The 27,631-nt window shown below is 42.3% G+C and overlaps 1 protein-coding gene across 2 annotated transcripts in view; it reads right to left on the bottom strand.

Moving 5' to 3' along the window:
- atrn (attractin) overlaps positions 1–27,631 on the bottom strand; it is a 329,788-nt gene that overhangs the window by 33,374 nt on the left and 268,783 nt on the right. Inside the window, exons 27-28 of one of the 2 annotated variants that reach the window (XM_080194632.1) lie at positions 13,625–13,732; positions 7,254–7,545 (exon numbers count right to left, since the gene is read on the bottom strand). In XM_080194632.1, the coding sequence (XP_080050758.1) occupies positions 7,498–7,545; positions 13,625–13,732 (156 nt within the window). In that variant the 3' untranslated portion in view covers positions 7,254–7,497. Of the gene's footprint in view, positions 1–7,253; positions 7,546–13,624; positions 13,733–27,631 lie in introns of those variants that run through there. The other variant, XM_080194537.1, reaches the window with a different exon arrangement.

Raw genomic sequence — 27,631 nt, 5'->3', positions numbered from 1 at the left:
AGGAACACAGAGGCAAGACTCAAAGCATAGTTCAGTCTCTCTTTCTTATGACTGATGTCGATATAGAGGAACAATTATAATTTTAATTCAGGTGGTTAAGCCAGCTAATTGCATCAGCAGGAGTATGCATCACAGTGAAGTCTCCTTTGTGAGAGAGAATCAGGCATTAACCCATTATAAGCTCCTTGGCCTGTTGTGAGTGAAAACAGACGGGCACTGGAGAACTTATAATTTTTCATTTGTGCATCAAGTATCCACATCTGGCATGGTTTGTGCAGATGTGTTTGCAGGTTGTCCTTGAGCTTTGCAGAAGATGCAAGCCAGGGGTTTTCTGCGTCTGATCTTTCACAAGGTGTTTCTGACTTGCTGTTAACTCCATCCAGCTTTTACTTTTCAACAGACTTACTTCAGAGTGCAAACTTGTAACGAGGCAAACTTTTATTCATCAGAAAAGATAGGAGTATATATACGTACAAAATTTAAGAACCGGAGGCTTTCATTCTTCTGCAAGTTAAAAAGGCCTTAAAAGTCACACTTCAGAATAAATTTAGATTGCAGATTACGTATTGCTGTGGAGGTGAATTTAGTGACCCAAATGATGCCTGCCGTAGCTGGCAATATTAATTGAGAGACAAGTAGCAAACTGCCTTTGGAATTCTATTATTTTCTTCGAAAACTTGCCAAGTAGAGGAACTTGTGGACTTAGTGTATATCAAATACTTCTCTGGGTAGTACTGCAGTTGATAAGGAGGATGTGCTAGATATTCTTGAGGGTTTGAAAATAGATAAGTCCCCTGGGCCTGACGGGATTTACCCTAGGATTCTCTGGGAGGCAAGAGAGGCGATTGCAGAGCGTCTGGCTCTGATCTTCAGGTCGTCGTTGGTCACAGGTATAGTGCCAGAAGATTGAAGGATAGCGAATGTTGTCCCATTGTTTAAGAAGGGGAACAGAGACTTCCCCGGGATTTATAGACCGGTGAGTCTTACTTCTGTTGTGGGCAAGGTTTTAGAGAAAATTATTAGGGATAGGATTTATAGTTATTTAGAGAGTAATGAATTGATTGGAGATAGTCAGCACGGTTTTGTGAAGGGTAGGTCGTGCCTTACTAACCTTATTGAGTTTTTTGAGAAAGTGACCAAAGAGGTGGATGGGGGTAAGGCAGTTGACGTGGTATATATGGACTTTAGTAAGGCGTTTGATAAGGTTCACCATGGAAGGCTTCTGCAGAAAATGCAGGTGTATGGGATTGGGGGTGATTTAGTTAATTGGATCAGGAATTGGCTAGCAGATAGGAGACAGAGGGTGGCGGTTGATGGAAAGTATTCGTCATGGAGTTCGGTGTGCCTCAGGGATCTGTTTTGGGGCCACTGCTGTTTGTAATTTTTATAAATGATCTGGATGAGGGTATAGTTGGGTGGATCAGTAAATTTGCTGATGACACCAAAGTCGGAGGATTGGTAGATAGTGAAGAGGGGTGTCATAGTTTACAGAGAGACTTGGACAAGTTGCAGAGCTGGGCCGAGAGGTGGCAGATGGAGTTTAATGCGGAAAAGTGTGAGGTAATTCACTTTGGCGGGAATAACAGATGTGTAGCGTATAGGGCTAACAGCAGGGCTCTGAATAGTGTTGATGAACAGAGGAATCTAGGTGTATGTGTACATAGATCCCTGAAAGTTGGGAATCAAGTAGATAAGGTAGTTAGGAAGGCATACGGTGTCTTGGCGTTTATTGGTAGGGGGATTGAATTTAGGAGCCGCAACATCATGTTGCAACTGTACAAAACTCTGGTGCGCCCGCACTTGGAGTATCGTGTGCAGTTCTGGTCCCCACATTATAGGAAGGATGTGGAGGCATTGGAGAGGGTGCAGAGGAGGTTTACCAGGATGTTGCCTGGTATGGAGGGAAGGTCCTATGAGGAGAGACTGAGGGATTTGGGGTTGTTTTCGTTGGAAAGAAGGCGGCTAAGAGGGGACCTTATTGAAACATATAAGATGATTAGAGGTTTAGATAGGGTGGACAGTGATAGCCTTTTTCCTCGGATGGAGAAAGCTAGCACGAGGGGGCATAGCTTTAAATTAAGGGGTGGTAGATATAGGACGGATGTCAGAGGTAGGTTCTTTACCCAGAGGGTGGTGAGGGATTGGAATGCCCTGCCTGCTGTAGTTGTAAATGCGCCTAGTTTGGGGGTGTTTAAGAGATCCGTGGATAGGTTTATGGATGGAAAGGGATTGGTTTAGGTTAGAGGGTCATTGCTTTTTTAATTGGTCGGCGCAACATCGTGGGCCGAAGGGCCTGTTCCGCACTGTAATGTTCTATGTTCTCTGCACATGCTGTTAATCTTTGCAAACTGCATATGTGGATATGATTTTGCATTGTGATTAAGTGATTTCATCTGATCAATTTATCATTTCCAAAGTAAACACAACTTGTTACATAATGTTTTATCATTTTTATAGTCACACTTAAATTGCACGGAGTCCCTCAGGCTGCAGCTAATCCAGCTCGAGAAAATAAATATTGTTTTCAGTTGATTTTTAGTATCAACAGCTGGTTAGAAATAGAAGACTATTAAATAACACAATTTCAAATTCTAAAAGCTTTTGCGCTTCATCACGGAAACCTATGAGAATACAGAAATTCAAAGGTAGCAATTCTTTTGGGAAATGGGCCAGTTTATTTTTACCTAGTCCTGATTGACAGACTTGAAGTTAAAGAATGTCACATCAAAGGGCAGAGATGCAGCTACATTTCGATTCAATTTAGCTGTTCTTCTCTTTTGTAGTTTCTCCTTCAGCTTTTCTGTAAGATGCATCTCGGATTGTGGTAAAGTTCTATAGCAGATTCCTCACCCAGGGACGCCGCCATTCCACTAAAGTGAAGCATTACAGTGAACGCAGGTACTGGTAGCGTTGGGGGTGGGGTTTTTCTTTTACACTGAACCAGTGTCTGTTATCCACATGCAAGCTTGTGAGCACAACTGAACAACTTTCACAAGGATCTCTGACCGAGGTTCTCTCCCTTTGGTCCAATAATACTGAGATATGCTGCAGAATCCCGTGTCACTGAACAGAGAACAGGCTACACTACACAGACCCGAAGCTCTTCAGTCTCCAGGTAAACGCCACATCGTGTTGGCCAAACAGTCATCTTGATTGGGGTAGGGAGGAAGGGGGAGGGCGTCTAAAGCAGCATTCTCATCAATTAAGTTTGATGTCCTGATTGCAGCGACACCTACCAGGAGATCTGTTGTCATGGTATGTCAGCTCGTCTATCTTGCACTATCCTCACACACCCACTGTAGCATGTCTTCAAGCGCTCTGACATCTGTCATCCTGCTATGCCTAGCTCTGCTGTCCTCCACTTTGCCCTCTAGAAGAGATCTCTGCAGCTTTTCAGCTCTGATCAAATGGACGAAAAATTGATATTTTCTTCGGATGTCACTTTTTCAAATTCTTTGCGGTTACTCGTTTCCAGCAGTGTTGTTCACTAACGAAAACAAATCTTTGCTCAACACAACAGCTCTGCTTCTTCATTTGTGACACTTGGCTTCAAATTTCCCTGCTGCATTTGCTCAAGCTGTGACCTTCCCTCCTGATTACATACCCATTCACAAGAGCCATGAAGTTCAAGAGTGCTCAACTAAATAATGCAGCCACAATAAAAACAGTAACAATGCTGAGGCTGTTGTAACCTCCCTTAGGTCTCTCTCCTCCTAAGTCCTCGTGAATATACTGCCACAAACCCAACTTTTGAGTGTCACCAACCCAAACCTGCCCATCAAAAGAGTCTCATTCTTTATTACGCTACGATTAGCCCTATAATACACCATTTCCATTCGCTCCCCACATTTCAGGAATGCTCCTAACTTTGAAAGCTGAAATATCCAAATTTACAATCATATAAATTTACAATCAGCAGAGCCCTCTCATACGAACATAAAAGATAAGAGCAGGAGGAGCCATTTGGCCCTTCAGGTCTACTCTGCCATTCATCACAATCGTGACTGATCGTCCAACTCAACAGCTTAATCCTGCTTTCTCCTCATAACCTTTGATCCCAATCGCCCCAAGTACTATATCCAGCCACCTCTTATAGAACATAGAACAGTACCTTGAATATGTTCAATGTTTTGGCATCAACTACTTCCTGTGGTAATGAATTTCAGAGGCTCACCACTTTTTGGATGAAGAAATGTCCCCTCATTTCCATTCTAGATGGTCTACCCTGAATCCTCAGACTGTGACCCCTGGTTCTGGACTCCCCCAACATCGGGAACATCCTGCCTGCATCTGTCCTATTAAGTCTGTTTGAATTTTATAAGTATCTATGAGATCCCCCTCATTCGTCTGAACTCCAGCAAAAACAATCCTAACCTAGTCATCTCTCCTCAAACATCAATCCTGCCATCCCCAGAATCAGTCTGGTAAACCTTCGCCACACTCCCTCAAGAGCAAGAACATCCTTCCTCAGAAAAGAAGAGCAAAACTGCACACAATACTGTAGGTGTGGCCTCACCAAGGCCCTGTGTAGGTACAACAACACATCCCTGCTCCTGAGAAACCTCTCGCAATGAAGGCTCACATACCATTTTGTCTTCTTTACCATTTGCTACACCTGCATGTTTACCTTCAGCGACTGGTGCACAAGGACACCAAAGTCCCACTGCACACTCCCCTCTCCAAAGTGAATAACCTCACATCTATCCAAATTATACTGCAACTGCCACTGATTTGCCCACTCACCCAACCTGTCCAGATCATGCTGAAGGATCTCTACATCCTCATCACAGTTCACTCTCCCACCTAACTTGGTATCATCTGCAAACTTTGAGATGTTACATTTTGTTCTCTCATCCAAATCATTAACATATATTGTGAATAGCTGGGGTCCCAACAATGATCCCTGTGGCGCCCCATTAGTTACTACCCGCCAATTTAAAAAGGATCCATTAATTCCTACTCTTTGTTTCCTCTCTGCCAACCAGTTTTCTGTCCATCTCAATACACTTACCCCAATCCCATGCGCTTTAATGTTGCATGATAATCTCTTATGCAGGACTTCGTCAACGTTTTCTGGAAGTCCAAATATACCACATCGACTGGCTTCCATCTTGTCAACTCTGCTAGTTACATCCTCAAAGAATTCCAACAGCTTTGTCAAGCATGATTTCCCCTTCATAAATCTATGCTGACTCTGTCTGATCTGCCACTGCTTTCTAAACGTTCTGCTATAAAGTCCTTGATAATGGACTTTAATGGGCTCCCACTTTAAGTCAACATAATTACAAATACAAAAGAATTGGCAGAATGCAACACATGGGACTGGATTTTACAGCCCCCACTGCGTGTGATTTTGGCAGGGGACCCGCAAAAAAAACAATGAGTGCGTAGCCCATTGCCTTCTCACCCATCCTGATCCGTTCCTCTCAAAATTAAGGTTGCCTACGCTTTAACACGGTTGACATGGGCAGGTAGGCAGAAGTGGTCAGCGGCTTCTTCCAAAAAATGTATTAAAAGGCAGGCAGGCAAGAAGAGTGCTGTTCATGTACTGGGTACACGTGTCCACCCCCCACAACCACCACTCCCCCCATCCTGCACAACTTCCACCGCAACCTCCCACACCCACCCCCTTCCCCACAACCACCGTCCCTCACCACTCCCTTCCTCCCCACACCCACCACCATTCCCCCCACAACCACCACACACCCTCATCCTCCACAACCACAACCACCCCGCCTCCCCCCACCACCACCACCATCATAGAACATAGAAAAACTACAGCACAAACAGGCCCTTCGGCCCACAAGTTGCACCGATCATATCCCTACCTACTAGGCTTACCTATAACTCTCAATCCTATTAAGTCCCATGTACATTTCCCCATCCCCACAACCACCACACACCCCCATCCTCCACAACCGTCACACACCCATCCCCCACAACCACCATATCCCCCCCATCCCCCAAGGTGCCTGATCCTTCCTCGCCCAATATCCCTGACTTACCTAAGCTTGGGATCCACTGGAGCAACTCTGAAGGAATACTATTTTCTAGTAAGCTAAAAATATTACACAATATACCCAATTCATGAAGTTGTCAGGAATCCTTCACAGAATTAAATGCACAAAAAAATGAAAAAGATCAATAAAGTACCATAATTCATGATTACAATGAAAGTTAAACTAACAGTTTTAGTGCTTCAGGAATGTGTTGACTGTACTGTTCTCCTGGCAATACATGACAAATAGATATTTGAGCAAAGTACATGATACCTTCTGGTGCTTGCAGGACCAGACTAGCACCATAAGCAGAAGGGACCAGACACTTTTTTTGGGGGGGAACAAAGTACAGAATTAAACAACGTGTAAACACACCCTTAAGAAAGTTCTACTCTCAGTCTTTGCAAAGGGAATCCAAATAAATGAACCATGCTTCTAGGCTTAAACAAAGTACAATAGGACTACAGTGGAATGACTGGACTCTGGCTTAGCTTTAGTGCACAGCTAATGACTGCATCTGAAATTAATCACGCAGGTTCTGGCAGATCAAACTTGTATGACACAGGATGTTGTAAATGCCAGCTACAGCAGCGGGCTCTCTTCATTCATGTTGTAAGAGCAAAATATACAGCATTGAGACAATGACCGACAGAGCTGGAAATTACTGGAATGATCAGATTTACAAGGAATGAAACCAGAAATGCATTGGTATATTAACCTGGAAAAGGATGAACAGGCTGGATCTCTTGAAATAAAAGGCTGAGGATGATAGAGGTTTTTTTAAAATAGTGAAAGTTTTTGATAAGAGTGGGCACAAGAAAGAATGTTTCCACTTGTGGAAAGAGCATAACTGAAGAACATCAATCTAAGATGGTCACCAAGAAATTCAATAGGAAATTCAGAGGGAGTTTGTTTACCCAAAGAGAGATGAGAATGTGGAACTTGTGACCACAGGAAATGGTTGAAGTGAATAGTATAGGTGCATACAAGGCGAAACTGGACAAGAAGACGAGGGAAAGAAGGGTCTCAACGATAGACTAAGATGATGAAAAGTGGAAGGAGGCTTAAGTGGAACTCAAATGCCAGTCTTGTCTATCTGGCTGGGCTGAACAGGTTGTTTTATTGCCATATATCCAATGAAATGGAAACCAGTGTAGAACTGCCCAATACTAAAATGAATATAGCGTTACATATTTTCCAGTTCTTTTTATTTCAACTCACAGAAGTATCAAAAGTACATGTCAATACCTTGTTTGAACATTTGTATCTCTTGTGTGAGATGAGTTCCAGCTAGCAAAGCAATGTTACCATTTATAAAGTTGAAATATTTTCTCAGGATAGAGATTTACCAACGTAACATCTGCTGCTTTAAGACACTTGTTGGGTGTGTCGATATTCATTCAGTCACTCACAAAGGCACAAAGCTGGTAGGGTAACTTTTGAAGAATATGCCTAAGATTTTTTAAGCACCAGGGATCACCTGAAGAGTTGCAGATGATCACAACGTTAATCGAAAAAAAGACAACTTGAAATTCCCAACGTCTTCCTGCACAGGGACAATTTGAACAGTGAAACAATAATTTACTCAGTAAGTTACTTTTCTGAAATCTAAGGTTAACATTTATTTCCTCGCCAACTCCAAAACCATATAAAAAGGAAGCCCACCAATGCCTCTAGTTTCTCAGGAGTTATGAAAATTTGGCCGTCCGCTACGACTCTCACCAATTTTAACAGATGCAGCATAGAAAGCATACTTCCCGTATGTATCACAGTTTGGTATGGCTCCTGCTCTGACCAGGACCGCAAGAAATTACAAAGGTTTGTGAACGTAGCCCAGACCATCGTGCAAACCAGCCTCTCATCCAGTGACTCTGTCTGCAATTCCTGCTGCCTCGCAAAAGCAGCCAGCATAACTAAGGACCCCATATACCCAGGACATTCTCTCTTCCACCTTCTCCTATCAGGAAAATGATACAAAAGTCTGAGATCACATACCAACCAACTCACAACAGCTTCTTCCCTGCTGATCTCAGACTTTTGAATGGACTTACCTTGCATTAAGTTGATCTTTTTCTACACCCTAGCTATATGACTGTAACACTACATTCTGCACCCTCTCCTTTCCTTCTCCTCTATATACTCTACAAATGGTATGCTTTGTTTCTATAGCGCACAAAGAAAAATACTTTCCTCTATATCCAATACATGTGACAATAACAAATTAAATGACAAAGAAAGGAGAGGACGCTTTGCCCAATGTGATCACCATGACAGAAGCATGGTCTAGCACGTCCCTCCTGTGGCTAACAGCTTGCTTTAAGGTGTCAGTTTTTATCTTGTAGTAACAATTTCACCCAAGCATGTTTCAAGTAGGAGAACTGTTCAGACTATCATTCATCCCTCCATTCATGCCACTAAGTCACTAAACTGGAATACCCGGTCACTATCCCAAGGTTTGTAGACTTGAGGCCAAAATCAAATCGCTCGCCATCTTATTGAATGGCAAAGAGGCCAAATAGCCTACTTCTACTGCTCATTCTTGTATTCCTGCTTCTTGAAGTACATGGTTGTGTGCAAAAGACTTTGGTACATTCCTACATTGTCATCGCAAGCAAATTTCATCAGCTTTGATGTGCTTTGACATGTCTTGAGGTCATGAAAGACACTATAAACACATCAAAAAAAAAACAAATAAAGACAAGAAGCTTGGCAGACTGAGGCACAGCAGGATTAAAGTCATCTATCATTGCATATTGCCATTCTAGAAGCCAACATCTTGGTAACTTTTCAGTTTAGATACTGAAAGTCCCCAGGAAAGCACAAACTACAGGCAGTATAACAAATATCAAAAACCATGAAATGAGATTCAAGGATCTAATCCTGATTTAGTCTGTAATGTTATGTTATGTTTCAAAAAATAAATACAAATGTACAATATTAATGGCTGATAACACATCTTTTTAGCCTCATACGAAAGGTCGCGTTTCATTGAAATCTTCATGGTATCGCTATTTACAACTCTGTTTCACCAGGTAAATTGGTACTAATGAACCAGTAAAAGCTTGTGCTAGAGCTGTTTAGTCAGGCACACTTGCCAGGTACAAGAGAAGTGGAAAAATGAACATGATCAATGCAAACGGACTGTGTTCACCATTCTGATATGTGGGCGAATCTGGGTAAAGGTTCTACTCAGAGTTACAATTTTTACAGCCATCTGAATAACAGCTTATGTTTAAATAGCATCTTTGACATTATGGGCACTTAATATAAACATTATCAAACTAAACATGGCAGAAACATATGGACAGACATTAAGTCAGATGACCAAAAGCTTGGTAGGTAGAAGTAGGTTTTAAAGTGTCTTGAAAGGAGAAAACAAATGGAGAATCACTTGGAGGGGATTGGTAATGGTGGCACAATGGTTAGCACTGCTGCCTCACAGCCCCAGGGACCCAGGTTCAATTCCAGCCTTGGGTGACTGTTTGCACAGTCTCCCCATGTCTGCATGGGTTTCCTCCCACACTCCAAAGATGTGCTGGTTAGGTGGATTAGGCATGGCAAATGTGTGGGTTTACGGGGACAGGGTGGGGCTGATGAATAAGATACTCTGTAGAGAGTCAGTGCAGAGTCAATTGGTTGAACGGCCTCCTTCTGCAGAGTTCAAGGTTTGGCGAACGAAAGCACAGCCATCAATGGTGCAGAAATTAATCAACGATGTTCAAAATGCCAGAATTAGATGAGTGCAGATATCTGAGAGGCTTCTGGGACTGGAATTTACAGTGGTAAATTACGTGGACGTAGTGTACATGGACTTCAGCAAGGCGTTTGATAAGGTCCCCCATGCAAGACTTCTTGAGAAGGTGAGAGGGCATGGGATCCAAGGGCCTTTGGCCTTGTGGATCCAGAACTGGCTTGCCTGCAGAAGGCAGAGAGTGGTTGTGGATGGGGCTTTTTCTGAATGGAGGTCAGTCACCAGCGGAGTGCCTCAAGGATCTGTTCTGGGACCCTTGTTGTTTGTCATTTTCATAAATGACCTGGATGAGGAAGTGGAGGGATGGGTAAGTAAGTTCGCTGATGACACGAAGGTTGGTGGTGTTGTGGATGATCTGGAAGGATGGCAAAAGTTGCAGCAGGACATAGATAGGATGCAGGACTGGGCGGAGAAGTGGCAGATGGACTTCAACGCGGATAAATGTGTAGTCGTCCATTTTGGCAGAACCAACGGGATGAACGAGTACACTATCAAGGGCAGAAGTCTGAGTAGTGTTGAGGAGCAGAAGGATCTTGGGGTCCGGGTCCACAGGACTCTTAAATCGGCCTCGCAGGTGGAGGAGGTGGTCAAGAAGGCGTATGGTGTACTGGCCTTCATTAATCGAGGGATTGAGTTTAGGAGTCGGGAGGTAATGCTGGAACTTTATAAGACCCTTGTCAGGCCTCATTTGGAGTATTGTGCGCAGTTCTGGTCGCCTCACTATAGGAAAGATGTAGAAGCTATTGAAAGGGTGCAGAGGAGATTTACAAGGATGTTGCCTGGACTGGGAGGCATGCCTTATGAAGTTAGGTTGAGGGAGCTGGGACTCTTTTCCCTGGAGAGACGAAGGTTGAGAGGCGACCTGATAGAAGTTTACAAAATGTTGAGAGGAATAGATAGGGTGGACTCTCAGAGGCTATTTCCCCGGTTTGAAATGGTCGCTACGAGAGGACACAGATTTAAGGTGCGGGGAGGGAGGTTCAGAAGTGATGTTAGGGGTAAGTTTTTCACTCAGAGGGTGGTGAGTGAATGGAATCGGCTGCCGTCAGTGGTGGTGGAGGCGAACTCGCTGGGGTCTTTTAAAAGACTTCTGGATGAGTATATGGGGTTTAATGAGATTGAGGGTTATAGATAGGTCTGTAGGTTGGTAGGTGATGTGATCGGCACAACTTGTGGGCCGAAGGGCCTGTTTGTGCTGTAGTGTTCTATGTTCTATGGTACAGAGTGGTGAGGACATGGAAAGATTCAAAAACAAGGGTGACACGGTACTTAATCAGAATCCAATTCAGAACACAGAATCACCGAAATGTTGTGGTGTACACTCATTGCACCACATCTCCGATTAACTTACTCATTTAGTTCCGCTTCTCCTGCCTTCTCCCCTCAACGGTGCATATTCATTCTTTCCAAATGACAGTCAAATTCCCAATAGAATAAAATCATAGAATACTTACAGTGCAGAAGGTGGTCATTTGGCCCATCGATTCTGCACCAATAACAATCCCACCAGGCACTCTTCCCGTAACCCCACATGTTTATCCTACTAATCCCCCTGACATCTCCCTACTACAAAGGAGCAATTTATCATGGCCAATTAACTTAACCCACACGTTTTTGGACTGTGGGAGAAACCAGAGCACACGGAGGAAAGCCACACAGACAGTGATCCAAGTCGAGAATCGAACTTGAGTCACTGGCACTGTGAGGCAGCAGTGCTAACCATTGTGCCACCCTGCCGTGCCAATTACCTCACATCACATTGTTTCTTTTGCTAATTACTGTAAATGTTCTCTCATTCAAGATCCTTTTACTCATGGGAACAGTTTCTCTCTCTCTCTGCTGTCCAGACCCCTTGAGGTTTTGAATGTCTCTACCAAATTTCCTCTCAGTCTTCTTTTCTCTAAGAAAAACAGTTCCTCATCCCAAAAATGCTTCCCATGAACCTTTTCTGCACTCTCTCCAGTGCTTTCATTTATTCCTGAAGTCATTTGATTTGATTTATTAATGTCACATATATTTACACACAGTGAAAAGTATTGTTTCTTGCGCACTATACAGACAAAGCATATCATTCATAGATCAGGAAACGAGAGAGTGCAGAGTGAGTGTTTCAGTCAAGGCTAGGGTGTGGAGAAAGATCAACTTAATGCAAAGTAAGAGCATTCAAAAGTCTGACAGCAGCAGGAGAGAAGCCCTTGAGTCAGTTGATACGTGACCTCAGGCTTTTGTATCTTTTTCCCGAAGGTAGAAAGTGGAAAGAGAATGTCTGGGGTACGTGGGGTCCCTTAATTTTGCTGGCTGCTTTGACAAGGCAGCGGGAAGTGTAGACAGAGTCAATGGATGGGAGACTGGTTTGCGTGATGGACTTCACGCAAAGAACATAAGAAATAGGAGCAGGAGTAGGCCATCCAGCCCTTCGAGCCTGCCCCGCCATTCAATAAGATCATGGCTGATCTGTCGTGGCTCAGTTCCACTTTCCCGCCCTCTCCCCATAACCCTTAATCCCCTCTCTTATCAAAAACCCATCAACCCGCGTCTTAAAAATATTTAGCGAGGCAGCCTCCACCACTTCAACGGGCAGAGAATTCCAGAGATTCACCACCCTTTGAGTGAAGAAGTTCCTCCTTAACTCCGTTCTAAACCGCCCCCCGTTTATCTTGAGGCTGTGCCCCCTAGTCCTACTGTCTTTTTTGAGCGGGAAGAGTCTCTCCACCTCTATCCTATCCATCCCATTCATCATCTTATACATCTCAATGAGATTTCCCCTCATTCTTCTAAACTCTAACGAGTACAAGCCTAGTTTATTCAGCCTCTCGTCATAGCTCAACCCCCTCAACTCCGGTATCAGCCTAGTAAACCTCCTCTGCACTCCCTCCAAGGCCAAAATATCTTTGCGCAGGTGCGGCGCCCAAAACTGCACACAGTACTCCAGCTGCGGCCTCACCAATGCCCTATACAGCTGCAGCAAGACCTCTCTACTTTTATATTCAATCCCCCTCGCGATGAAGGCCAGCATCCCATTCGCCTTCCTGACCACCTGCTGCACCTGCAAGCTGGGTTTTTGCGACTCATGCACAAGGACCCCGAGGTCCCTCTGCACCGTCGCCTGCTGCAGTTTTTCGCCACGTAAGTAATAGTCACCTTCCAAAGCAGAACCCCACTGCTTTAAAAAGGTACCTTTTCCCCAGCACAGTGTCACTAACCTCAGATTGCCTTCTCACATCTTCAGGCATTCACTCAAGCCCAGTTTACTTCAAGTCTGCTGATTGCAATGCTTTGTTTAACTCTGAGTCTATTTCTCTGCTCCCTTTTTTCAAGCTTAATTTAAGGGACCTATCCCTGACTGTTGTCTTTGTACCTGAGACTTCCTTCGGCACCTCTTCCAGCCGCAATTCCCGGTTTTTAAACTTTCCCCTAACTCCCTCCCATGTCCTGCTCCTTGGGACACCTACTTGGCAATGGCACTTTGGTCCAGGTCAACTAACCTGCATTTTGTACCATTTGCTGTAGCTTGCTTCTGTAGGACTAGTTCCCAGCCTGAAGGTAAAATAAATAAACTGCGCATGTGGGGCATTTCCCAGCCAGCACATGCGCAAAAGTCCCCAGGCTCGTCAAGAATTGGAATTCCTAATCTCCGACTTCTGATTAAGGCATTTGAGTTTCATCACGCATGTTGATAGAGAGAATGGAGGTAATATTACAATAAGCCGACAGCTTTGTACCACAGATCTTAATGAACACCAGGGACAGTTGGACATTTCGCAAACAGGAACAAAAGCAACCAAATAATCCAGGTACACAAGCAGACTCAATGATTTATCAATAGTCCCCCCTTCTTCTAAAATAACAGGCAAACAAAGCAACTTCTGCTTACCTTGATACTTCCTCCAATGAGGTCAGGCGGCTCCTCTTCTGTCTCCAAGGCAACATTGATGGTGGCAAAAGGGCGACTGGCCATCTGCTGCATCTCTCGTAGAAGTTGCTAGGAGACACAAGAACATACAGAAGGTAAACAGCAAAGCTCACTGTACCATTCGTAACTGTGTACGTGATTCTGCATCAACCACCACTCTAGTTTCCTAATGGCATTACAGTGCATTTAGCACAGCAGGTATATCATCAGCTAACATTAAGGCTCTGTAACACACACCAAAATCTTCTGTAGCTTCTGAAATTTCTTTGCCGAAGAGGGGGAGGAGGAAGAGATGGACGGTACATTAATGATAACCTACCCAATGTGTCTCTAAATTATGCTAATGTACTTGTATTATGTTTGAAGAAAATAAAGAGCTAGTCATTTCAGAACTATCAAAGTTTATGCCCGAGAGAAAAATCAGCGATCATCATTGTAATAGTAGAATTTTCTGTAAGAAGGAGACTTGCTCCTGCATTCTCCAGCATAAAACATTGCCCAATCAGTTGTCAATGTAATCAGCTTGTACTTATATAGTGAGGGAAGAGGGCATCTGGGACCTAACTGAATAGAGTTATCTCCCAAACCAAAGAATTGAGACGCAATAAGAACATTGTGAAGGCAGCATAAATTTAATCTCCAAAATTTGGCACAAATGAAAGGAAGGACAGAAAACTTACATTTAAAATCCTCAACAATTAATAGAACATAGAACACTACAGCACAAACAGGCCCTTTGGCCCACAAGCTGTGCCGATCATATTCACACCTACCAGGCCACAGTTCTATCTGTAACTCCCAATCCCATTAAATCCCAAGTACTCATCCAGAAGTCTTTTAAAAGACCCCAGCAAGTTCGGCTCTACCATCACCAACGGCAGCCGATTCCACTCACTCACTACTCTCTGGGTGAAAAAATTACCTCTGAAATCTCCTCTGTACTTGCTCCCCAGCATCTTAAACCTGTGTCCTCTCATAGCGACCACTTCAGCCCTGGGAAATAGCCTCCAAGAATCCACCCTATCTACTCCTGTCAACATTTTATAAACCTCTATCAGGTCGCCTCTCAACCTTCGTCTCTCCAGGGAGAGGAGACCTAGCTCCCTCAACCTATCTTCATAAGACATGCCTCCCAATCCAGGCAACATCTTTGTAAATCTCCTCTGCACCCTCTCAATAGCTTCCACATCCTTCCTGTAGTGAGGCGACCAGAACTGTGCACAGTACTCCAAGTGGGGTCTGACAAGGGTCTTATAAAGAATCTTATAAATACTTGAAGGAATGAGGGTTCCTACTTCTGACTGTTAATTTTTCAGTGCCGGAGAAGCTGACTGACAGTGATTAAAAACCACTTCATTAAAAAGGCTTGAAATGAGAATACTGAACTCCCGGTTTAGTTTATATCTACCGGGCAAATTCAGTACATGTGTTCTGAGGCAGACAATGAATTATAATTTGCATTAAGTTAACAGGAGAGCAGGACATCTTAGACAGCAATAAGAACATAAGAACATAATAATTTACAGATGTTTGCATTTAACCTTGCTCACTTGAAATTTCTGTACCAATTATGTATTAATACTGGAAAGAACTACTAGCCTCAACATTACTTTTGACAGCAAAATCTAGCCTCAATTTACTCAAAATAATAAATTCAGAAATTTGCTGAAAATTTTCAGAATCCATTCTAAACTTTACACAAGGTCAAGATATCTAGTTAAGTGTATAGCTCTCTCAGAGAAATGGCACTGATGTGGTGGACCAAATGGCCTTTTTGGGCATTGTAAAATTTCATGCTTCATATGGACCTATAAGGTCAAATAGGCTCATCCATAAACATAGAAGTCACACAAGACTTCAAAGATATCCAAAGCTGGGAAAAACCCTGGAAAAGCAAGTCGACAGTTTTTCAAACTTCCTCCCACACGTATATTAACGCCTGCACCATCATTCCTTTATATAGGCTACATCCAAACCATAACCTTCAGGCCAGGGAAAAGTATTCACATCTGAGTTGAACTGTTTTTGAAATTGGTCTATTTGAGTAAAATGCTAATTGCAGTGGGCAGGACAGAAAAAATGTTACTTCATCAAGATTTAGAAAAAAAAAAATTTCTGTGCATAGAAATTCTGAATCTCCTGGAATTAAAAGACAGACATCAAGAATAGGAACCTCCAGGCAATCTCTTTCTCTGGCTCCACAAGGGCATCACTAAAAAGACAGGAACTTAATAATCAGGAGAGAGAGCAGCGATCATACCAGAAATTTGCCGGGTCTGTACATCTGTACTACTGGACAGCTATCACAGATGTTTAAAATCAAAGTTAAAGGCATCAAATAATCGAAGCCATAGACACCCCGTTAATTTTTTAACATTCATTTGTGGGACATGGACGTCAGTGGCTGGCCAGCATTTATTGCCCATTCCTACTTGCCCTTAAGGCTCGCTAGGTTGCTTCAGAGGGCAGTTGAGAGTCAACTACATTGCTGTGGCTCTGGAGTCACATGTAGACCTGACCAGGTAAGGACGGCAGATTTCCTTCCCTAAAGGACATCAGTGAACCAGCTGGGGTTTTCCAACAATTGACAAATAATTCCAGGTTTTTTTTTTACTGAATTCAAATTCCACCATCTGCCTTGGCAGGATTCGAACCTGGATATCCAGTACATTACCTTGAGTTTCTGGATTAATAATCCAGCGATAATATCACGAGGCCATTGCCTCCCCAGAATTGGATTTTTAAGGTAAATTTGCTCCACATCTCACTTGATATTCATTTTTCTTATTAAACGTTCTTTAGATCACACCACTGACACAGACCCAGGTAACCATTAAAAGAACACTTTTCTCAGGGTTCTACATGAACTAGGCATACTTTCTAATTCCACTGTTAACGGTTGCTATTTTTCCACGAAACTACAAATTGGCTGAAACCCAGTACATTTATTTCTTGGATCTTATTAAAGTGGAACAAGTTTGCCAGAAGTTAATTGGAAAGAGCTAAAGCAACTGAGTAGAAGTGCATTGTACACAATTTTGTGTAACTGGGTTAAATAGCAACATCTGTACTCTACTGGAACCTCAATTATTGGCAAGAAGTTAAGGCCATGTGGGAGTCAGAGCTTCAGCAAATCAGGCATTGTAGCTCTGGGCTTGGGAAAACAATGATCAATTCTAAATGACCCTGCTGTTTCCTGCATTTCTAATGACAAAACTAATGACTATTAATGCCCAAGCAACCAACTCCCCAAGATGTATTGTGGTGGTGAGAAGGAATTGATTAATGCAAAAACAATTTTAAAAAATCAAGCCCCCAACATTAAAGACAGCTCCATAATAATTACAGGGAACTGTCGAATTGAACTGACTTCAGGTGGAAAAGACTGCCTGGAACATCTCCTCAAAAGCAGGCAACTTCTCAGGCAAATTGGAAACCGAGAGATTGAGAGGAAGCAAGGGGGAAGGGTGGAGAGGTACACAAACAAGGGGCTCTTAAAATGCAAAAGGATGACTTGAAAAATACAATTTTACCCAGACTATACCCAACAGAAGCCCAGAAGCAAAAAATCTTGAATACTTTTACTCTAATTCCTGCAAGGCAGTTTTGCAGTTTATTATAGGGAGGCCAGTAGAAGTGTTCAGTCAGAGACTGCTTCAAGATATTCAAATACTGTCACACTAATTGCAAAATGAATCAGAGTACATTTAATAAAATTTCTCTGAGATTACATTTCCTGCTTTCCAAAAATGCTGAAAACATGCTGTATTATGTAATTTAAGGTGTCATGTGAGCAATAATGTGTAATGCAATGACGTTTCACCATCTCAGATTTATTGCAGTTTCTATTGCACGGACTATATAACCGTTTCAAATATCAACTAATGTACAGATTAAAGTGAAGCTTAGAATAAAATGATCTGGTTGCTCTCTACTTCTAAATGACTCGCTTTCCTCACTGTTGTAAGCAGTGTTTATTTTTAAAACATATATAAAACAGACAGGAAGAAAAATGTCAGTAATTCATTCTTGAAGAGTGAATATGATTTGCCACTTTGACTACCATATTTTATCTTAACAGCTGGCTTTCTGGTTGTGATGCTGTCAGGAAGAAGCACTTAAGAATCACTTTAGGGAATAATTACACTAAAGACTGAAGCAATCTGCTTCTCACCATCACTTTATTTTCGTTGGGAAAAAAAATACAGGGGTACAGCCCACAGATTTGATGTACTTTCCAGAAACAGAGTGAAAGAGAGAAAGAAAGAGAGAGAGAGAGAGAGAGGAGGAGAGAACATTCACAAACATGTGATAAACCACCAAAGGGCTTTAGTCTAAAAGGTCAAAACGTCATACTAAATAATTCATTTGGAGCTCATGTTACATTGAGAGAAGCATGGTGGCCCATCAATATCTGTTACTTATCAACATCCGAAATACCCAAGTGAATGCCTCAGTTCAAGCATGTACAGCACAGGGCTGGTATATGCCAGAACTCAAGAATTCACGAAGAGTTGAAGAGAACTGGAGAATACTATTAACTCTTTGCACAGCATCAACCAGCAACAAGATTTTGCCAAGTCCTAGTTATGTTACAAGTCATGTTTACTATATATTTACTTTATAGTTTTAAAGTGGAAAGCTATCTTAATACCCCACTTTTTTAAAAAAGATGTTAATTACTTTCACACAAATGTAAACTTCTGTCTAAAGAAACTTACCTCTGTGCTCCGTTATCCTCTGTTTACCTTTTCTAAAACATGTAAGCTCTATAATTAGGGTCTCTAGAGTGGAGGAAGGAAAGAAACCCAACATGCTCTGAAGAGTTATACAAACTCAAAACGTTAACTCTGTTTCAGTCTCCACAGAACGTGCCAGACCTGCTGAGTTTTTCCAGCATTTTCTCATTATATCTTGGAGTGGGACTGTTTATCTAATTAAATGCTTGTAGCGGTAAAAAATAGGACAATTCATCCACTTTGGACTATTTCAAATCATATTTTGCTTCCTTTATTTTGTGTGGGAACATTAATGTGGAAGAGGAAACAAGAGAAAATAGCAAAACAAATAAAATTTACTATTGCATATGGAGAATATGATCACTTTGGATCACAGTCTGGACGATTAGTTTTTTTAAAAAAATGTGAATTACACTTAAGAATAAATGCTTTCTGAAATCCCTTTTTAAAAATGCATTCATGCGTCGTGGACATCACTGCGACCATTAGCGCGGAGTGACCACTGCACAGTCCTGTGGAGACAAAATCCTGTCTTCACACTTGGCCACGATCTGTAACTTCATGGCCCAGCAAATCCCTCACTCTACCATTACCACCAAACCAGGGGATCAACTTGGTTCAATGAAGAATGCAAGACGGCATGCCTGGAGCATCATCAGGCATACCTAAAAATGAGGTGTCAACCTGGTGAAGCTACTATACAGGACTACTTGTGTGCCAAACAGCATAAGCAGCAAGTAATAGCCAGAGCTAAATGATTCCGCAATCAACGGATAAGATCTAAGCACTGTAGTCCCTCCACATCCACATGAATGGTTGTGGACAATTAAACAACTCAATGAAGGCGAAAGCTCCATAAATATTAAGTGATGGAGCAGGTAAGGCTAAAGCATTTGCAACAATCTTCAACCAGAAGCGTTGAGTGGGTGATCTATACTAGCCTTCTCTGGAGGCCCCTAGCATCACAGATGTCAGACTTCAGTCAATTCAGTTCACTCCGTGTCTCATCAAGAAATGGCTGAAGGCACTGGATACTGCAAAGACTAGGGGCCCTGACAATACTCTAGCAACAATACTGAAAACCTGTGCTCCAAAACCTGCCACACCCTAAGTCAAGCTATTCCAGTACAACCACAACACTGGCATCTACCCAACAATGTGGAAAATTGCACAGGTATAACCATATCCAAGAAACAGTAAAAATCTAACCTACCCCATTTACTCTTGATCATCAGTAAAGTGCCACTACTCAGCAATAACCTGCTCACAGATGCTCAGTTTGGGTTCTGTCAGCTCCTGATCTCACTACAGCCTTGGTTCAAACATGGACAAAAGAGTTTGAATGCTGCAGGTGAGATGAGAGTGACATCTCTTGACATCAAAGCAGCATCTGACCAAGTGTGGTATCACAAGCAAAACCGGAGTTATTGATGATCAGGAGAAAAAGCCTCCGATGGTTGGAGGCTGGCACAAATGAAGGTGGCTGTCGTGGCTGTTAGTAAATCACGTCAGCTCCAGGACATCACTGCAAGAGTTCCACGGGGTTGTGTCCGAGGTCCAACCATCTTCAGCTGCTTCAATGAAATACCCTCCATCAGAAGGACAGAAGTGGGGATGTTCGCTGATGATTGCACAATGGGCGGCATGGTGGCACAGTGGTTAGCACCACAGCCTCAGATAGCCAAGGACCCAGGTTTGATTCCCAGTTTGGTTCACTATCTATGTGGAGTCTGCACATTCTACCCATGTCTGCTTGGGCTTCTTCCAGGGACTCCGGTTTCCTTTCACAGTCCATAAGATGTGCTGGTTAGGTGCACTGGCCATACTAAATTCTCCCTCAGTGTACCTGAACAGGTGCCGAAGTATGCCAACTAGGGGATTTTCACAGTAACTCACTGCAGTGTTTATGTAAGCCTACTTGTGACACCAATAAATAAGCTTTAAACTATTCGTGACTCTTCAGATACTGAAGCAGAAGAGGTTCAAATGCAACAAGATCTGGACAATATTCAAGCTTGGGCTGACAAGTGGCAAATAACACTTACGCCACACAAATTCCAGACAATGACCATCACCCCATGACATTCAGTGGTGTTACCATCATGGAATTCCCCACTATCAACATCCTTGGTATTACCATTGACCAGAAACTCAACTGGACTTGCCACATAAAGGACCTGGCCACAAGAGCAGGTCAGAGGCCTGGAATACTATAATGAGCAACTCACCTCCTGACTCCCCAAAGCCTGTCCACTATCTACAAGGCACATACTCCCCTCTTGCCTGGAAGGTTGCAGTTTCAACAACACTCAAGAAGCTTGACACCACCCAGGACAAAGCAGCTTGCTTGATTGGCACCAAATCTACAAATATCCACTCTCTCCAGCACCAACGCTCAGGAGCAGCAGTGTGTACTATCTAGAAGACACACTGCAGCAATTAATCAAAGACCCTTAGACAGCACCTTCCAAATCACTGACCACTTCCTTCTAGACAGACATAGGCAACAGATACATGGGAACACCATCAACTGCAAGTTCCTCTCCAAGCCACTCACCATGCTGACTTGGAAATATATCACCATTCCTTCATACCCACTGGATCAAAATTCTGGAATTCCCTCCCTAATGGCATTGTGGGTCAACCCACAGCATGTGACTGCAGTATATCAAGAAGGCAGCTCACCTTCACCTTCTTATGGGAAATAAATGATGGCCAGCTAGTGACACCCATATCCCATGACTGTTTAAAATAATCTCCTCTGAACCCTTGTCAGTGCAATTACTCCACCTCTCTCATGTGGATTCCAGAACTGCACACAATACTCCAGTTGCGCCAAAAGAGAAAACAATGAATTCCACAAGAATGAAGCTGAGCAATAAAAAAGGAAGAAGTGTTCTTTTTTCCACCTCAGGATGTTTTTCAGTGAAAGATAACCTGATGGTTGGCAGAGTCAGAGTAGAGTGTTACGCACTTTTTAACATTTCAGTCAGGACTTGGGAAAAGCCATACTGTTTAGCCTGGAGACTTCAGTTCTGGTTTCAGAAACAAAAGTGGCCGAGGAAAGCTTAAATGGCTATTATAGATCAGAAAAACCATGATACATAACCTTTCCATTGAGCAACAGCATATCGATTCCACTCCCCCTCACTTAACCTAGCTATTGTGGAACATCAGAAAATAGGGTTAATATGCTGTTTGTATAGAGTGGTTGGTTCATTTGCTTCCAATGATTTGTGGTATGCAACATTCTGTTCTGATTCATTCACATGTTTCTCTTGATGCTTCTTTTCAAACTCAAATGTCATTTTCCTTCCCCACCAAGTTCATAAAACCCAGGTAACAGCACAAAAGGAAACCATTCAGGCCATCATCGTGTGTGTGAAGGTTTATTGATTTTTCAACTACTTCATGGGACATGGGCGTCAGTGGCTGGACCAGCATTTATTGCCCATCCCAAGTTGCCAAGGGCAGTTGAGAGTCAACCACATGGAGTCGCATGTAGGCCAGAGCAGGTCAGGATGACAGACATTGGTGGACGTGGTGGATTTTTCCGACAATCGACAATGGTTTCCTGGTCATCAGTAGATTCTTAATTCTAGATATTTTTCATTGAATTCAAATTCCACCGTGATGGGATTCAAATCTGGGTCCCCAGAAGATTAGCTGAATTAATAGTCTAATCATAATACCACTAGGCTATTGCCTCCCCTTTGAGTAAATCTTAACTAATTCCATTTCTTCACACTTCGCCTTTCACCTTGTATCTTTTTCTGTTTTAAATATTCATCCCTTTCTTACAATGAAAGGTGACTAACAATAAAGCATTCCACACTTTGTAAAGAAATGTCTTTAACTTGTCAGTTACTGATGATTTTAAATGGATGATTTCATATTACATTTTTCAAATCCAAGCTTCTTCATTTCTTTTAAAAACCTTGATTATATTGGCTCCTGGTCTTCTTAGCTCCAATGGAAATAGCCCCAAAATCACAAATCACTCCTCAATTATAGCTTTCTATCCCTGCTGCCACTGGTGTGAATCCATGCTACCCAATTTCTATGGATTTGATGCCTTGCCTATTGTTTCATCCTTAATCTTATTTTCCCCCACTCATTGTTACTTACTTTCTTGTACTTTGGTTCATTTCATTCTTAAGGGTTTCAGTGATGTGCCTTCAGGTTCAACTGGAGCCAGCAAACACCTATGAAATTTATAACACTCGCAGGTAGTTGAGTTTCAGCTGATACAATCACAGGCCAAGTGAGTGTCATGCACTACTGCAGCTGATGGGGTGTCCAGTTCATTGCTACTTGTACTAACGTCCTTCTAACACCAAACTTCAACCCCTCCACTGATGAGGCCCATGTCTACTTTTGTTGCTTAAAGTCTGAATTTGTTGCTTTTGTTTACGAAGGGACTTGTTGGAAAAAAAATGAATTTCTCTGTAATTGGAGTGGTAATAATTTACTGCAGCAAATAGCTTTAATTGCACTTGTGGATAATGTAGAGCAGTGAAATATGCAAATCCTGTGGAATAAGATGTTCTACAAACAACGCAGACAAATGAAAAAGATGCTCTTTCAATGAAGGAGATCATACTTTCCCTAACTGCTGCTTCATTACCTATTGGTAATGCCCACTCCACAACCTCTTTCTGCAAGTGAGCAATTAGAATTCATTTCAAGGGGTGGGTTCTCGCTGTTATCTCTGCATTAAGCAAGATTACCAATCACTTTGGGCACCGCATCAATGTTGTGCAGTTAGAGATAAAAAGCAGGAAGTGCTGGAAATATTAAGATCAGGCATCAACCACAGAAGAAGAAAAACAGAGCTAATATTTCAGGTCAATGACCTCTCACCAAGACATCAGTTTTCTAGGTTAATGACTTGAAGCGCTATCTCTGTTTCTGTCTCCATAGGTGGTATCTGACCACTTGAATATTGCAGCAGCCCATTTTATTTCAGTTTTACAGCATCTGTAGTATTTTGCTTTTGTATTATTGAAGAAAGCTTGGTTTTAGAGACAGTGTTTAAAACACCATCTGGAAGCTGCTCAAGTTTAGAAAAAGGCAAAAAGTCAAGGTCCACTGCATGAAAGAAGAAAAGTTCAACAGTACGAAAGACGACAAAATAAATTAAGCAGCGATTATCTTGTATAAGAACCTTGGTTTTAACTGGGAGAGGGAATTGGATGTGACTGGAAGAATGGTTGGCAAGGCAAGTGTCAACCATTTTGGTCTCAGCAGCAAGAAACTTGGGAAATTTTAAACTTTCAGGCCTGACTTGAAATCTTCCCATAAACAAGTGGGTTATCTGAAAACTACATCTGATTGGCTGACAGGGGAGTAATTTTGAGCTCCAGCAGAAGGGCCGACTGGCTGTAAAGGAGCTGAAACTTGCTTTCAATTAAATTAATCAATTTAGGGTATAAAGGGGCCATGATTAGGAAATGGGGGAGGTGGTAGAAGAGAAACTCAGACCAAGGGAAGTCTTTCTCTGTTTGAACTAGGAATACTGATTTGCCACAATGCTTCCCCAATCAGGCCACGAGTTAAGATTAGTTAGGCCTGAACAAGGAATTAGACCTTATCTTGCATATTTCAAGGATTTGGTTGGGTGGATTGGCCACGCTAAATTGCCCCTTAATATCCAAAGATGTGTAAGTTAGGTGGATTAGCCATGGCCAAATGTGCAGGGAATGGAGCGGAGGGAAGGGCCTAGGTGGGATTCTCTTTCGATGGACTGAACAGCTTCTCTTTGCAAAGGAATGGTCCTATGGTTTTAACTTGGGTCTTTGCCTGGTCATAAAAATGCGTCTAGTTTAAAAAATTTAAAAATCTAATTCAATTCTGATTGGTAAAGGCATCTATGGGGCAAAAAAACTTATGAACATTTGTCATGATCATAAAGGGAAACCCTCCTCACTCAGTCGTAACTTCCTGCTCAAAAATTTAAGTCCATGAGAACACAGCAGCATGTCGGCAGACAAGGCTACAGTCTGACTGGAACTGCCTACCTGATCAGGGAAAATAAAAAATGAACCCATAAGTTTCCATATTAAAAGATGCAACTAAGACTGTTGGAGGACTTTCCAGTCCCACGTCAATGTGACTGAATGCTATCTTAGAAATAACCAAACAAGTCAGTTTGCCCAAAGCCACTTTCAAGGATCAGTTAAGTCAATAAATGCCCATCTAGCTGGTCAGGCTCTATCTCAAGGATGAATGGAAAGAAATATGCAAGAGCAAAACACAGATACTTTCCTGCAGTTGTTGAGGGTTATATATTAATGTGACTGGCTAAGGAATGGTTGCAGAGACATGGCTGTCTGAGCAATAACTGTTTATTGTATGAACATAACTATTTACAGACACACAAGACCACAGATATAACTCAGTCTAAGCCATGAGCTTTCTCCTTTTAGACTCTTAGTCCTGTGACTCTCTCTCTTACATCATATGAGCAGTAGTTTCTCCAGCCTCACACATGAACCCTTTCAGCCCTGAACATCCTAATATGACAGTTAGTGTCAACTATGCAAAGGTTAACTCCTTTGTATCGCCAGACTCAACATTAGCTACAAGACAGAAGCACAATGGCATGACTACTTGCTATTGGAAACAGAAATATGTATAAGATTGACAATGCAAAAGTGTTTGCTTTTTGTTTGAAGAGGTCACAAATGAAACTTTCATGCTTGAAATAGCAGATTGTAACTTCAGCCTGAGGCAGTTTAAGGCTTAGTGTGTGCGACTGCAGAAGCAAGATAATAAAACAGTAAAGAAAAATCTTGCATTTATATGCCACCTTATCACATCTCTCAGAAATTTCCCATAGCAATTCATATACAATGTATTACTGTAAAGCATAGTTACTGTTATGGGTTGTTTTCATTAGAACAGAGAAGATTAAAGGGCGATTTGACAGAGTTGTTTAAAAATTGTGAAGGGATATGACAGTTGATAGAAACAGTGATTGAGGGTCTGTAACAAAGGGACATAAATATAGATTAAATATGAGACATTTAGAACAGAAAGGAGGAGAGTTTTCTTTTGATATACCCATACATAACTGTGAGGCTTTCAAATATACTGCCAGAATGAGTGATTGAAGTAGAGACGACACCAGCAGACCAGATAGATGATTGAAGAAAAAGGGAATGGAGTTGTACAGAAACAAGATGAGGGTATTGGAACAGGACTAGTTGTTCCTGTGTTGTGACTTCTGTGCAAGGCAAAGACCCACCGTCAGCAATGAGATAAACAACTAGTTATTCATACTGTCATGACGTTGGATGCTGCTGGCAGAACATTAGGTAAGGTAGTAGGAAAACTCCCTGCTTCTCTTCAGTGCCAAAGGACGGATGTTCAACTTTTAGTTCATCACCAGAACAGGTAGAGGCTTGTTTCAAGGCGAGAATCTCTGTCAGTGCAGCCCTCACACAGCACTAAATTGACTTCATATTCTTGGAGTGGGGTTTGGAGTTCATATTCTTGGAGTGTGGATGGCACAATGATTAGCCCAACTGCCTCTCAGCGCCAAGGATCCAGGTTCGATTCCTGGCTTGGGTCACTCTCTGTACAGAGTCAGCATTATCTCCCCGTGTCTGCATGGGTTTCCTCCCACGGTCTGAAAGACGTGTTGACTAGGTGTATTGGCCATGCTAAATTCTCCCTCGGTGTACCCGAACAGGCGGCAGAGTGTGGTGGCTAGAGGATTTTCACAGTAACTTCGTTGCAGTGTTAATGTAATGTAATGTGACGCTAATAATTAAACTTAAACTTTAGAACTGAAACCTCTCATTCTCTCATTCAGAAGCACCCGTATCAGCATAACAAAGCTGACACATGGCTTATTGGCAGGGAGCAGACATTAATTTCAAATATAAAAGGAGCAGCTTAGCATCTCTGCCTCAGTTGCGGCTGTTCATGAATCACCACAATCAGCTTATATTCAATCTGCTAAATATACCAGGTGTGTGTACTGCATATACATGTTTGGGAGGCAGATGCAAGTAGCATGTTGGGGTTGACATTCACCTAAATGTTTTTTTTCCCCCATCCTCATATTTCAAAGGACTTGTTAAACTCAGGCTTCATTTGCCTTGTTTATAGCACATTCTAAAGAGCAAGGGGCTTGCCAAGCATTCCGGTAATATTCCTCCCTCAACAGTTACCATCAAAGCCAGAATGAGTCACTCACTTCATTGCTGGTACAAAATGCTTTGCCTTTATTATGTCATTTTACTACAAAAGCAATTGAACCTGTGAAGTGCATTGTGATGTTCCAATTAAATGCTATGTGTGTGTATTAATTTGGTTCTGATGTGAGGTCACAGACACAAAGCTTTAATGCTATTTCTTTCCCTGCAGAATCTGCCAGACCTGCTGGCTATTTTTACATTTTCTGTTTTTAATTTCAGATTGTTCTCATCCACAGCATTTGTGTGAGCTTTATGCTGAGATTAGCAGTTGGGGAGGGGGCAAGTATGGACACCCATAACTCTCCCCAGCAGCAGATGACCCCACTGTAGTAAGTTGGATCTCGAACGACGACGAGGAAGGAGATAGAGAATCTGGTGAACTGGTGCGATGACAATGTTCTCTCCCTCAACATCAGTAAAACAAAGGAGATAGTCATTGACTTCAGGAAGCACTTCAAGTAATGGAGGAAATGTCACTGTCTACATTAATGGTGGTGAAGTGGAAATGGTCGAGAGTTTCAAGTTTCTAGGTGTCCAGACCACTAACAACCTGTCCTGATCACTGCACACTGATACTATAGTTAAGAAAGCCCAATAACACCTCTATTTTCTCAGGAAGCTAAGGAAATTCTCACCAATTTTTACAGCTATACTATAGAAAGCATTCTTTCTGGTTGTATCACAGCTTGGTATGGATCCTGCTCTGCCCAAGACTGCAAGAAACAACAAACAGTTGCAAACAAAGCCCAGTCCATCACTCAAACCAGCCTCCTATCCACTGACTTTGTCTGCACTTCCTGCTGCCTTGGAAAAGCAACCAGCATAATCAAGGATCACACGCACCCCAGACATACTCTCTACCACCTTTTTCCTTGAGGAAAAAAATTACAAAAGTCTGAGATCATAGAACATAGAACACTACAGCACAAACAGGCCCTTCGGCCCACAAGTTGCACCGATCACATCAATACCTACCAATCCATAGACCTATCCATAACCCCCAATCCCATTAAATCCCATAT

Source organism: Carcharhinus amblyrhynchos, chromosome 1 (genome assembly GCF_965287045.1).
Source record: "Carcharhinus amblyrhynchos chromosome 1, sCarAmb.v2.hapA, whole genome shotgun sequence".
NCBI classification, from domain to species: Eukaryota; Metazoa; Chordata; class Chondrichthyes; order Carcharhiniformes; family Carcharhinidae; genus Carcharhinus; species Carcharhinus amblyrhynchos.
The sequence above is the reverse complement of the archived record's forward strand: the minus strand, read 5'-3'. Positions and strand labels throughout refer to the sequence as shown.